The sequence below is a fragment of the Carya illinoinensis genome, chromosome 15 (assembly GCF_018687715.1).
Source record: "Carya illinoinensis cultivar Pawnee chromosome 15, C.illinoinensisPawnee_v1, whole genome shotgun sequence".
NCBI lineage: Eukaryota > Viridiplantae > Streptophyta > Magnoliopsida > Fagales > Juglandaceae > Carya > Carya illinoinensis.
The window spans coordinates 2,772,152-2,786,333 of NC_056766.1; the positions used below are offsets into that span (position 1 = coordinate 2,772,152).

Here is a 14,182-nt window from a genome sequence, read left to right on the forward strand (position 1 = left end):
AGGGGAAGTGTGGGAATGGAAAAGCAGGGCCAAGCCGATCTCAGTCACATGGCGGTGTTTTCTTTTTGCGCGACCGTTTTGGGCAGGAGTATATGGATAAGAGAGTTGATGATGAATACCAGAGGTACAAAGATGGGCTTTAAAGCAGTTGCTAGTAAATTCTGCACTACCGTCACTTTGAAAAATTTTGATACGAGCAGAATGTTGATTTTCCACAATTTTTGGAAATGAATAAAAGTATCATAGAAGTCAGATTTCAATTTCAATGGATAAAGCCAAGTGAAACGAGAATAATCATCAATGAATAAAACATAGTAGACAAATCCCAAATTTGATTTGACGGGGGAAGGACCTCAGATATCGCAATGAATAAGATCTAAAACACTAGAAGATCTATGTTCATTATGAGAATAAGGCAAACGGTGATTCTTCGCAAGTTGACATGTACCACATAATTTAGGAGATGGCAATAAAGAGGTAAGATAAAGCTGTCCTTTTTTATTTAAAAAAGAGATAACAGAATGATTCACATGTCCAAGGTGAGAATTCCATAAATCATATGAAGCATGAAGAGATTTATTTTTAAGGATAGAAATAAAGGTGGAATTTCCGCGCTCTAGCACATATAAGCCTCCATCTCTTTTACCGGTTGCCACCACCCTTCCCGTTTGGCGATTCTGAACAGTGAAAAAATTATTAGTAAATGTAACGGATAACGGAAAATCATGCGTTAATTTAGTAATGGACAAAAGATTTTTAGTTAGGTGAGGAACAACCAAAACATTTAACAGATGAAGATCTGGGGAAGGGGAAATTTTACCAGTGTGGGTAATGGGTAGGGACGCACCATTCCCTACAATTACACAATCCTTACCTGTGTAAGTAGTGGACTGGTCCAAAGTGGAGTGGGCTGGAGTCATATGGGCCGAAGCCCCTGTGTCCAAGAACCAATCGGGGGCTTCATTGCCAGACACAGAGCAGCAAGTGTTGAAAGCTTCTGCAAGGTGCGCCGAGGGATCATGTTGGGGCCGATCATAGCGTTGCTTGCACCAATCAGCATAGTGGCCGTCCAAGCGTCAAATTTGGCACTGTGGTGGTCGGCGACCTTGAGTGGGTTGGGCACGACCCTGTCTATGACTGAAGGACTCGTGGTTGGAGCCATTCCTGCGGCCACGTCTGGAACGAGAAGAGCCACCCCCACGTTGAGAGGAGCCATGGCTAGCGATGAACGCTACAGCTAAAGGCGTCGGACTCTCAAGAGACTTTTGAAAAAGTTCAAAGCTCTCAGCTTTGGACACAAGATCTGGGAAGTAGGGGAGAGGGGTCTATGCCATTTGGGCAGTAGAAAAAATGGAGAAATCAGGTCCTAGGCCAAGGAGAAACCAATGGACTTTGTCGGTTCCATCAACAGGGCGACCGATGGCATGAAGCTGATCGCATAAGGCTTTGAAAGCATGGGCGTAGGCAGTGACTGGACGGGTGCCACGCTTCATCAGTTGGAGGTCATTTTTGAGGCATATTTCTTGGGCTTTAGAGCGGTGGCTGAAGGTGTTTTCGAGAGCAGTTCAGACCTCTTGGGATGTGGAGAGGCCAACGGCTTCAGCCATGGCTTCCTCTGTGAGATAGGAGAGAAGAAGACTCAGTAGGTGCTGATCAGTGGCTTTCCATGCTAGGTGTTTGGTATTTGGTGTCTGAGAGGTGGGAGGATCAAAAGGAGGTGGCGGCACAAGAGTACCGTCCACATGACCCAGCAGACCTTGGCTCTCGAGAAGGGGAAGAAGTTGGCTATTCCATAAAAAGGTAGTTGGAGGAGGAGAGTTTGATGGTAACCATGTGAATCATGGTGTTGAAGGGAAGGAGGGTGGGAGAAGAATTAGGGGCCATTGGGGATCGTGGGTGCTAATCCAGGTATGCTTCTGATATCATGAGAATGTTTGAAAACCACCACACATTTTAGTGGTTAGAGTCTTTCATATATATAATCATTTACAAATTGTATAACGGCGTGATTACACATAAAGATTGATTATAAAATAAATGGAAAGAATTAGCTAAACAAACTCCTATGATTGAGGGTCAATGGATGCACATATGGAAAGCCTTAGATTAAGGCAGAGGATCCTCAATAATGTGGTCCATAGGGAGGCCATGTATCTGTACAAAAAGGCTATGTGATTCAGTCGAATTTTCTGCAATGTAGAACCAAGTGCACGACCACAGTTTAATGATAAGAAAAGCTTGGGGCCAGATGGTTAAAATTAGTTTTTGCACCAGCCAATGCTAATGTGCCACGTAGGCACTCTAGAAATAGATCGTATGAAGCCGCATCCACCCGATCCCCATCTCTTCCCTCCGAATCTCTCTCCCTCCCCCATCATCTGCACTCATATTTCCAAAAGAGAAAACCCTCTTTCTCTCCATCTTCAGCAATAAGTCATGAACTAATCCACCTTCCATCAACTTTGTCATGACACACAATCCATGATTTTCATCAATGCAAATGCCATAGAATTGCAAAATATTCTTGTGCCCACTCCCTGTTCATAATTTTGGTCAACCGGTTCTTCTTCAATCTCTCCAAAGTCGTTCCCTTTGGTGCTCCCTTCCTGACACCCACAGAGCCCAAAAGGGAGCTTCACTGCACTGGTTTTAGGATTCTTTATAGCCGATTTAAGAGCATTTTCAATCAAGGTTTTGAATGATTTCTCCTGGCTAGCTTGAACCAATAGAAGAACAATCCCAAGTGTGAACCCCTTCTTCTCAAAGATTTGTATCTTCTTGCAACAAATGGAAGCGTTATTCAGTCACCTTGAAATCACTGGCCAAGAAATGGCAGAGTTGCAAGCAAATGTGAGCTTGAATATAGATCCCTGAACTTCATTATCTAACACTTCTTGAATCAAAATTGTGGGGAGGTCATCCCCTTTTGTTCGTCATCGTGGGATCAGGCGGGAGATTGAGAGAAAGAGGGTTTTCTCTTTTGAAAATATGAGTGCAGATGATGGGGGAGGGAGAGAGATTTGGAGGAAACAGAGGGGATCGGGTGGATGCACGTTCATACGGTGTGTTTATGGAGTGCCCACGTGGCATATTAGCATTGACTGGTGCGAAAACTGATTTTAAACCCATCCGGCCCCAAGCTTTTCCCTTTAATGATAAGTAGGTGTCCTTCGAAGTTCCATGGGGTTTGATCGAGTACTTTGTGTTTATCTTGAGGGGATTGAAATGTGAACAAGCTAGAATAAGGCGTTTGCTTCCAGGTTTTCTATTAGAAATCTTTGTATCAAATCCCATGCAACTTTGATACTTGCATGAATTGCAAATTTGTTTAAAGGGCACTATGCTGTAGCTAGACGCCCTACCAGTGCTAGCTCTAAAGTTTTCTTGGCCTTTTTCACTTTAGGTTCTAACTTGAGATCTTGTCATGAAATAGCTTCAGTTTGTGATATGAGGGAATCCATTTCCAATTCAGTTGTGCTTTGTAACTGAGTTCTAAGTTAAGATTTTAGCAGTAGGAGGAAAATTCCAATTAAGAAGAAGGTTTCACCTTGACACTGGTTATTTAATCACTGTTTATGGGTCGCTCTTAGTACACAAATTTGTGTACTACTGCATTGAATACAACCTTATTGATTTCCCTACTGGTAGTTGGGATCCAAGGGCGTGTACGTACATGATGGTGCTGTATTTCGATCTCATCTCATTAAATAGACATACTGCATGTATGCCTGCATGTGCATGTCCCTTCGCATTAAATAATGTCCTAGTTATCCTTTCCAGCACCATCTTATTATGTTATATAGCCTCATACCAGTAATCCTCATCGTTATCAATATTGCTCATACTTCATTATTGAAGTTTTGAAGATCAACACATCGATCATTTTATAACCTAGGCAAGGTGGCCGCAAGCTGTTACCCCTTTTGATCATCTTTGCTTTCACGAGACGATCGAGATAGATAGCCTGATCTTTACTCTTAGACCTCTAAAAATTGGGTTTTAGATTTGTATATTAATGCTATATACTCTACGCCACAATATTTTCCACAATGAAAGTGAAACAATAGACTTGGAACAATATTCCTCATGGCCACGCAATAATTAAGCTAGCTAGCTATATATATAGGTACGTGAAAGATATTATATCATGATCGATCAGTTGCTGTCATGGAATGGTCCAACGTTAACGTACTGCATGCGTGATTTCTAGGCTTAATTGCTAATTACAAGCAGGACATGATCGCAATGAGACAAAACAGAATTGTAAAGTAAACCAATTGGAACAAAAACACACTCAAATCACATGCATCTCGTCCTTTAGGTATCCTTTTCTGGTGAAGAGATTACGTCGTCAATATGGCGATCGACCTTTTCTGGGACGAATGCTTTTTGCTCTTCAAACGACTGGTTTTTCCTACTACCACATTTATTTGGTCATAAGTAATTAAGCATTCTCGTGAAGAGATTGCGTCTTTATATATTTAATTCTCATGATGTTTTATAAATTAAGAAAGATAAACATGATGCTAAATAACATTGACAGTTTCATTAAATATTGCATTATATATGGCTCTAATTAATTATTATATTCATTGAATTAGCTAGATATTCTATTTTTTGTACTGTTGATGATCAGTACTCTTTCTGCGCATTATATACCCATCACAATATGCATATCACTGCATGCATTTGCTTGGTAGGACCAAGTAATAATTAAATATTGGGGTTTCCCTTAGCTTGTGAACTCTGATTAATAACACGTACAGATCTTTCTTAGATGTTTTGTCTAGGGCTATGAAGTATGAATATCTTTGAATCAAAGGCATGGCCTTCTCTTTAGGGCTATTATAAGTCAGCTGTCATATCAAAAAGGGCTAGCTCTTAAAAAAATTAGGTGAAAAGAACTATGCAGATCGTGAATTTGTACTTGTTTTGTTTTTCTTGCTGGTTTCAATACGGATCAATTGCAACCACAAGTAATCTACCCTTTAATTTGGTTGCTTCTCATCCTTCAATATCAATCAACTTTCTGCTTGTTTCTTTCCCACTGCGTGCGATGACATAAAGTTGTACCTTGAAAGAGTAGCATTCAAAGTAGTGCAGATAGTTGATTGAAATGTAACAAGAGCAGGTTTCGGACTGCCTCATTTGCCGTACAAACATCCCAACAGCCATAGATCCCAATATTGCATGTGGTCCTGTACTTACTGATCTGATTACTCTGATCTTCTGCCCTCCTTCTTGGGGCACCGCCCAATCTTTTGGTCTCATCTATATATATATATATATAGATAAATACATGCATGTATTTTATATATTTACCGCGACCACAGTAAAATGCATATATGTATGTAAACAATGTAGGTTATAATCCATTATTAAGAGATCAAGAGATCAATTGTGGCCTTTGGTTTGCTTGATTATGTATCAGTAGTACTCTCTGCAATGGATTTTAGTACATAAGCTAACTGAGAAATCAAGTTATTTGTAATTTTTCATGAATCGAATGGTCACCTTATTAACTGTGAATTTTATTAGCTAGATTTTTTAGCTTCTTTTAATTATTTTGTTAAACATTTTTTTAAAATTTTGTTTTTTTAGTGAAACTTTATTCTATGACTATATATATGAATAATATATATTCATGTTGGTAGATATAGCAAGAAAAATATATTTATGGGAATACTATAAGTTCATCTGACTTTGCATGTCATATATATGTAATTAAGTTTCTGCAAATTCTATAAACCAAAAATTAAATTAGAAATTTTTTCTTATTTTTAGAAAACAGCAAATGTCCTTTAAGTATCAAAAGGTTGAGCACCACGACAAGGACAAACAAGAAAAAAAAAATTTCTAGTCACTTCAGAAAAGCAAGAAATTGACCATCCCATTTGATTAGTGCATGTATGTAAGGACATCAAAGAGTGATGCATGCGCGTTGCATGCAATAGTACTATGCCACTGTCATGGTGGGCCTATAAAAAGAGTCGAGAGACACCTCCCAATGCACAGGCCATGAGCTGGTCACCCTCTGATCTTTTCCTCATCTCTGCACTCAATTCCAGCTGATCTCAAGCAATCGTAAGCCTTCTCATCTTTCTTTCACTCGAGTTTTTAGCCTTCTTTTTTTTTTTTTTTTCTCTTAAGAGATTCTTTGTATAAATAAAGTGTTTGAACTTTCTTAGAAGCAAAATGATTATTTCTTACAAAAATGGAAAAGGATTTGTCTGAGTTTGAATTCTTTTTCTTTTTGTTCTTTCCCCTTTTGTTGTCTTTGAATAAATCGGTGTTGCAGCATTAATATTGAGCAATGACAGAGCTCTTTTTATGTCTCAATCGTTAGTACCACAGATGGAGGTAAAGAAGGAACATAAATTGGAGCGGTATGGGAGTTTTGAGGGGATAGATCATGAAGCTGCAACCACACCTTGGACCGTGAAGGATGCCATTATCGTACCCCAAAGAAAATCTTGCAGCAAAATCTCAAGCGTAGCTCAAGATGACAAAGATGAGGCTGGAATTAGTAAAATGAAAAGCTTTGATAAAAATTTGGAATCCCCAGCTGGGAAAAAAATCCGCAAGGCAAAGTCACTGAGTGCTCAGTTCTTAGTCAATATAGATGAATTGATAAACAATGTTCCAGCAAGCTATGATCAGACAGATTCCGTTCTCAGCAGGGCTTCAAGCAATGGTTTAGGCTATTCCTTTCCGCTTGCTGGTAGCACAATGCCTTCAGAGAACTTTTCAGATGTCTTGAGACTTCAAAGTCCAAATTGCAGTAAGAAACATGTTCCAATGCTACATTTTTTGACAAATGGCTTCACCTATGCAAACCGTGTTACTTTTATTTTCTAGTTTTTAATTTTTTTACATTTATTTAAAAAATTAGCTATCGTTTGCAGCCAAAAAAAAAAAAAATGCACGTCTGTAAACCATCTTTCTCTCTCTCTCTCTCTCACACACACACACACACACACACACACACACACAAACACATTCTTAGCGGTCAATCAGCAGACAGCAAACATTTTTCTTGAATAGATATTCGGGAAAAAGAAGAAGAAGAAGAGGTAGAGCAGAACCGTCTATATAGGACATTAATTGGCTTGAACTCTAGCATTGCATTGGTTTAATTTATCACTTGAACGATAAGATAGCCACTAACTTGGAAGACTAGCATTAGACTAATATGTCTTTACTCTGGTAACCAGAAGATGGTGAAAATGGACAATCTGAGCCTGATCATGAAGACGAACCAGATTCATTCAGGTGGAAGCAAGTAATTAGTGAACCTGTCCTACCAATATATATCAAGGTGATATCTTAAACCAAGAGACCATGTGACATTTGTTTCCATAAATGGCATGCCTTTGTCCAACTAGATTAAAAATGCAATCAACGAAGTAAATATTCTAACTTTATACTCGTGCAGTTCCAGGATGTGAAGTATAAGGTATCAGTGAAAGGTGTAAAAAGGGCAGGTTCAGAGAAGTATATACTGAATGGAATCACCGGCTCAGTATATCCCGGAGAGGTACTTGCACTAATGGGACCATCGGGAGGTGGCAAAACATCTCTTCTTTCTCTTCTTAGTGGAAGAGTCAAATTTAGCAGTGGTACCATCACTTACAATGACCAACCATTCACTAGGTCTCTAAAGAGGAGGTATGAGACAATGCATGATTGGCATATGTAGCTACTCAGTATGTTTTAATATCTTTACGAAAATGGCTCGTTTATGGTAATTTGGATGAAACAGGATTGGATTTGTGTTGCAAGACGATGTAGTGTTTCCCCACCTCACAGTCAAAGAAACACTAACTTATGCTGCTCTGCTCCGTCTTTCAAGTACCTTAACTAGAGAACAGAAGAAAGAAAGGGCCATGAATGTTATCAACGAGCTAGGCCTTGAAAGGTGTGATCATAAACAGTCTTGGTTCAAAATGGTTTTTTCAGAACAAGCCCCTGAAATATATGCTTCTGTTGAAGAAATCTTCATCTGTAGTAATTGTCAAGCACTCTCAATATCTGTGCGTAAGTCAGATGGGATGAATATCTATCTCAGCACTCAGGATGTTACCAAATCCTATTTCTGAACCTCCTGACAGCTGAAATATTTCACTGAAGTGTAACTGTTTACTCGAAGAGTCATATTAGTTAGAGATATATTCTAGCCAATAAGGAATTACAAAAGTAGTAATCCCACAAACTAACCGGTTCGTCAGATTGTGAAGTTACTTTTATTGTAAAGTAGATCTAACGAATCACATGAAGCCACGTCATTTTGCCGGACTACTTTTGTGTAACCCCTTCGTGACTATAGCATTCCTCAATTAATTAAGTCATCTATTTCCCCTTGGACAGGGCAGAGGAGCTCACCATATTACTTCCCTCTCTTCAAGTAACTAAGTATCTATACCATAGTAGCTGGATAATTGTCTTGAAAAGCTAATCATGCGATGACTTGTGAATATTGTTTCAGGTGCCAAGATACATTAATTGGTGGCACATTTGTAAGAGGGATTTCTGGTGGTGAGAGAAAGAGGGTTTGCATTGGCAATGAAATCCTTCTCAACCCATCCCTACTCTTCTTGGATGAACCAACATCTGGTCTTGATTCAACAACTGCACTCCGGATTGGTCAGATACTTAATAACATTGCAAAGGTATCAAATTTTGAATTGCCGACATTTTTTCTCTTTTTAATATTGCTAAGCGCCAATGCTTGGTTTAGTGAAGGTCTATGGACGCACTTGATTATGTTTCACAGGCTGGCAAGGCAGTGGTGACCACAATACATCAGCCATCAAGCAGGCTCTTTCACAAGTTTGATAGACTCATTCTCTTGAGCAGAGGAAGCTCCTTGTACTTCGGAAAAGCCTCTGAAGCAATGATGTATTTCTCCACCATTGGTTGCAATCCACTGATTGCTATGAACCCATCAGATTTTCTTATTGATCTTGCAAGTGGGAATATAAAAGACAAATCAGTTCCATCAGAGCTGGAAGATAAATTCTTACAAGGAAGCAAAAGATTTGACAAAAAAGATGGGCGACCTTCCTCAGTTGATGTCCAAGAGGTCAATAACCAATACTAAACTTTCATCAGCATTGCATGAAACCGTTTTGAGTAACAATCTTATGTTCCATGTTGACTTCCTGCAGTTTCTTGTGGAGGCCTACGAAGTGAGGCTCGCAAAAATAGAGAAAATAAAGCTCCAAAAACCTGTGATAATACAGAGCGAGCCAGAAATAGAGGGCAGGTCAAATTCAAGGGAATGGGGAGCAACTTGGTGGGAACAGTTCTCAATTCTTTTCAGTAGGGGCCTTAAAGAGAGACGCCATGAATACCTAAGCAGTACGCGCGTAACTCAAGTTATTTCTACTGCAATAATCATTGGGCTGCTTTGGTGGCATTCAGATGCTTCAACTCCTAAGCGACTTCAAGATCAGGCAACTAAAAATATCGTTTTGATGGTAGCCTTATCTTCAATCCTTATTTTTGTCAATCTTTTTATTTCTTTTCTTTAACGTACTTGCAGGCAGGGCTGTTGTTCTTCGTTTCAGTATTTTGGGGCTTCTTTCCTTTATTCAATGCCATATTCACATTCCCACAAGAAAGAGCCATGCTTACCAAAGAGAGATCAGTTGGGATGTACAAACTCAGTGCTTACTTTTTAGGCAGAACCACTAGTGATCTTCCTTTGGATCTCGTACTGCCTATAGTGTTCCTTCTAATAGTTTATTTCATGGTGGGATTGAAGCTTAGCTTTGCATCATTTTCTCTAACCATGCTTACAGTTTTCCTCAGTGTCGTGGCTGCTCAGGTAAGAATCTTATCTCATTGACATCACTTCAAATTAGGAAAGGCAAAGGTCAATTCTGAGCCAATTAGCAGCTTCCTAACTAAATCAGTACAGGGTCTTGGACTGACCATAGGAGCAGCATTTATGGATGTGAAGAAAGCCACAACAGTAGCTTCCATCATAGTTATGGCCTTCATGTTATCTGCTGGATTCTTTATCCAGGTGAGCTGATGTTTAAGCCTTTTTTCTCGAGACAACGCATTAGATATACCACTAGAATTGAGATCCCTTACAATTTTTTTAACTCAAAACACATTCTACAAGTTGGAAAGAAATAGACACAGTATGTGGATCGGACTACATTAAACGTAAGGGTCTACATTTCCCATGAGCAGCATTAATGCAGTGGAGTCCATGTGCAGTTTCTCTCTCTCTCTAAATTGTAGGTGTTTGGGTCAAAATAATTGTAGAGAATCATGATCCAGATTTCTTGATCCTGACCTGTAAAGTTTGTGAAAATGGATGCAGAAAGTCCCATCATTCATGGTGTGGGTACGCTACATCTCATTCAACTATCACACATATAGGTTGCTCCTAAAAATACAGTACGGATGCCCAGCTCCAACTTCTGGATCAAGTTCTTGCGAGTCTCCTTTCATCAGAGGATTAAGACTGGGTGAAGGTGAAACAGAAGTCGGGGCTCTGATGGCCATGATCATTGTGTATAGGCTACTTGCCTACTTACTCCTAAGAAGAATAACTAAGACATAGTCTATTCCATTTTCAAGGACAAAGTCGAAGATATCTGCTTGCTCTGTTCCACAAGAACCAATATCCAAATAATGAAGATCCTTGGTGTAAAGCCTGTTATGCATAGGCTTTGGGGAATTTACTTTCTCCCTAGCAAAATAAATCATCTTACACTAGATTCATTCTTCAAATGTTGAATCTAATGCAATCAGTTTTTAAGACTTTGGTATTGAAAATTGTAGTGCTTTTGATATTTTCCACATTAATAATCTCTCTATTCTGATATCATGTTAAACCATTCGTCTTCTTAAAAACTCGTTTGGTTCCATAACACAAACTATCTCATCTCATCTAATAATTACAACTTTTCCGAACTCCCACACAAAATACAATAAACAATTCAACTTTTTTAAATTTAAAACAAAAATTATATTCTAACAATATTTTATTTAACTTTCATCTCATCTCATTTCATCTGTGTAACCAAACGAGACCTTAAGCTCACAAAATAAGGGAATCTTGTATAAAAACAAATCAATGTACCAGTTGAGCTATGTTAATAATTATTGATGATGCTAATAAATATATATATTTCTTTTAACTTTACCTTATACCGAAACAAATGGTGTCATTTTCTTTGTTGAGTAAGAACATTAAGATTTCAACAGAAATGTTTCTCAGTATACTGAATATCAGGTTACAGAAATAGAAAGAACTTGTTAATGCAGTTTAGACATTACATCATTTCACCTCGTGACTATGAATTAATTTAGGGAACAGAATAACGTTGCATTCACTAAAAGAATAACGTTATTTGTGATTAGTTATTTGCTAAAATTAGTCCAATCTTTTTTCGACAAAGTAGTATGGCTGAATGTTGTATCTTAATCGTTATTCAAAGCCATATTACCATTCAAATGAATCAATATTTCCCATCATGATATTCATGATTATTCAAAAGAACCCAACAGAGATTGTCATTATACTTTGATCACACACATCATTACACAAGCTAGCTAGTACTCGTAAGACTTAATAATCTAATCACCACAAAGATCTTATTAAACACTACTATGCATGCAACAGAGTGCAGCTGGTACAGAACCAAACCCTAAGAGGATAGATATCTGGTTCGAATATCAAATTTAAAATTTTGAATGCAAATATTAATATATGTGTGTGTGAGTGCGCGCGAGCTCAACTAAATATGTATTAATTATTTCCCCGGCTGGCGATTATGGCGGTTCTTGTGACCGGTATAGCCCACTCCTTTCTCATGGCCTCGGGGGCGAATATGAGTATCCTCCTCCTCCTCCTATAGGTACAGCTGTATATGTAGGAATTTCCTGAGATTGCCTGCGCATGACACCTAGTACTCTTCGTCCTGCAACATTCATATACATATGAAGTGATTTATTTTATTTCATAGTTCATGTGTTCATGAATCACATGACCAATATATGTATATATAATATATCTACTGTTTTTTTTTTCTTTTCTTTAAGGGAAAAAAAAAAAAAAACCCATTTGGCCAAACAACAATTTAAACTAATTATGATCAAATCAAAGAAATAGTTGCATGGTGTACTAACCAAGGTTTGGATTGGCCAAAGCTGCCTCAGAGCACGTAGTACTGAGCAACATGATTGCTACAATAAGAGCCATCATGAGTACCATAACTTTGGAATTGTTAGAGAATACCATTTTGCAAATGTAGGAATGATCGATCAAAGAGTATAAGCGAGGTGGATGAGAAGAATGCAGTATTTTAGGCAGTACTTATAGGTAACGTTGAAGACTTTCTCACCATGGCTAGCTAGATAGTCAAAAGTCGTAATTTCCTAGCTACTCATTTCATTAAGATCAGGAGGGATTGATACTCTAGGTGGATCGGAAGATCAATGCAGTGTTTTAGGCAGTACTCGTAGGTAAAGTTGAAGACTTCGTCGCCATGGCTAGAATAGTCAAAAGTCGTAATTTCCTACTCATTTCATTACGATCAGGAGGGTCGATTGATACTCTGATCTTCAAGCTTGTACATTATTAACATCCAAATATAGCTTTGTTTGATGGGTATATGCATAGATTTTTATTGAACTTTTGAACTTTCCATGTGCTGCCAATTAATAAGATCAACTAGTACTTTTCAAGTCTCCGGTATTGAACTTTTCAACTTTTCTTTTCTTTTTTCCTTCCTCGCTAGTCTCCGCTGGTACTGCATATGCTTAATCGTTTTGACTTTTGAGTTCGAAGAAGTCTTCAAGTTTCGGCCGGTATTGAACTTTTCAACTATACTTTTCATTTATTCTTCTTCTCTGAAGTCTCCGGTAGAGCTTGTTTTGACAGCTTCCAGTCTATTAATTGAGAGAAAGATAGATAATAAGATGATAAAATCATAGTACTGATCCAATCCTATTGTATATAAATGCTATGTAATAAAAAAAATTTTTTAGAGAATACCATGATTGCTACAATAAGAGCCATCATGAGTACCATAACTTTGGAATTGTTAGAGAATACCATTTTGCAAATGTAGGAATGATCGATCAAAGAGTATAAGCGAGGTGGATGAGAAGAATGCAGTGTTTTGGGCAGTACTTACAGGTAACGTTGAAGACTTTGTCACCATGGCTAGATAGTCAAAAGTCGTAATTTCCTAGCTACTCATTTCATTACGATCAGGAGGGTTGATACTCTAGGTGGATGAGGAGAACAATGCAGTGTTTTAGGCAGTTCTTGTAAGTAAAGTTGAAGACTTTGTCACAATGGCTAGAATAGTCAAAAGTCGTAATTTCCTGCTCATTTCATTACGATCAAGAGGGATTGATACTCTGATCTTCAAGCTTGTACATGATGATTAATATCCAAATATAGCTTTGTTCGATGGGTATATGCATAGACTTTTATTGAACTTTTGAACTTTTCATGTCCTCAGACCCTAAGAGGTAGCTGGGATGTCATGACCTGCCAAATAAGAACTACTTTTCAAGTCTCCGGTATAAGGTATTGAACTTTCCAACTTTTCATTTTTTTCCTTCTTCTCTAGTCTCCGCTGTTACTGTCTGCGCTTAATTGTTTTGAGTTCGAAGTCTTCAAGTTTCGGTCGGTATTGAACTTTTAAACTAATTTTCATTTATTCTTCTTCTCTAGTCTCCGGTTGTTTTGACCTCCAAGCCCTTTTTTTTTTTTTTTAATAACGGACCAAATTCCATTTATTAAAAGAGGACATACAAAGTTGACTTAAAAACAAATCAGTTACAAATATTAATAGCTTTCCAGCACATTATTGTGGCTAACATGGTCTAGTCCAAACGGCAAATCTCTAAAGACCTAAGTCTAAAAGATAGCACAATTCTGTCTACGATAGAGTTAACAATAACCGAGTGACAAAATCCCAAAACTTGACTAAGCGGAGTTGGGGACACCAACTCCACCATAAGCATCGCCTAAGCAGAGTAGGGGACACCAACTCCATTCGAACTAAGGTTCGAATGCACTATTTTTTGGATTTTTATTTTTCTAAAAAATAAAGACAGGACACAAAATAAAATACAATGGAAAACCATTGTGAAAACTGAAAAAACAGTGCTCCAAGAGGCTGTTGTGGCACATGCAGTACTGCAC

The 14,182-nt window shown here is 38.2% G+C and overlaps 1 protein-coding gene and 2 long non-coding RNA genes across 5 annotated transcripts; 1 reads left to right on the forward strand and 2 right to left on the reverse strand.

Annotated features, from left to right (window-relative positions):
* Nucleotides 1–478: 478 nt before the first annotated feature.
* Nucleotides 479–2,049, reverse strand: LOC122297799. Its single transcript, XR_006238898.1, has 2 exons — nt 875–2,049; nt 479–677 (listed from the first exon to the last, which is right to left on the reverse strand). It is a non-coding gene; the product is annotated as an uncharacterized LOC122297799 (long non-coding RNA).
* Nucleotides 2,050–5,925: 3,876 nt separating this feature from the next.
* On the forward strand, nt 5,926–10,811 carry LOC122295610 (ABC transporter G family member 22-like). Of its 3 annotated transcripts, none has more exons than XM_043104677.1 (11): nt 5,926–6,084; nt 6,347–6,781; nt 7,215–7,318; nt 7,436–7,668; nt 7,763–7,918; nt 8,486–8,669; nt 8,774–9,082; nt 9,168–9,455; nt 9,545–9,829; nt 9,923–10,030; nt 10,337–10,811. In XM_043104677.1, exons 2-11 carry the CDS (start codon nt 6,355–6,357, stop codon nt 10,577–10,579), a joined length of 2,337 nt encoding a protein of 778 aa, XP_042960611.1. In that variant the 5' UTR covers nt 5,926–6,084; nt 6,347–6,354; the 3' UTR covers nt 10,580–10,811. The 3 variants fall into 3 exon arrangements, with proteins under 3 accessions (XP_042960611.1, XP_042960613.1, XP_042960612.1); XM_043104679.1 differs by having other exon boundaries at nt 7,218–7,318; XM_043104678.1 differs by having other exon boundaries at nt 5,942–6,084; nt 6,355–6,781.
* Nucleotides 10,812–11,508: 697 nt separating this feature from the next.
* Nucleotides 11,509–12,648, reverse strand: LOC122297307. Its single transcript, XR_006238709.1, has 2 exons — nt 12,151–12,648; nt 11,509–11,942 (listed from the first exon to the last, which is right to left on the reverse strand). It is a non-coding gene; the product is annotated as an uncharacterized LOC122297307 (long non-coding RNA).
* Nucleotides 12,649–14,182: the final 1,534 nt, after the last annotated feature.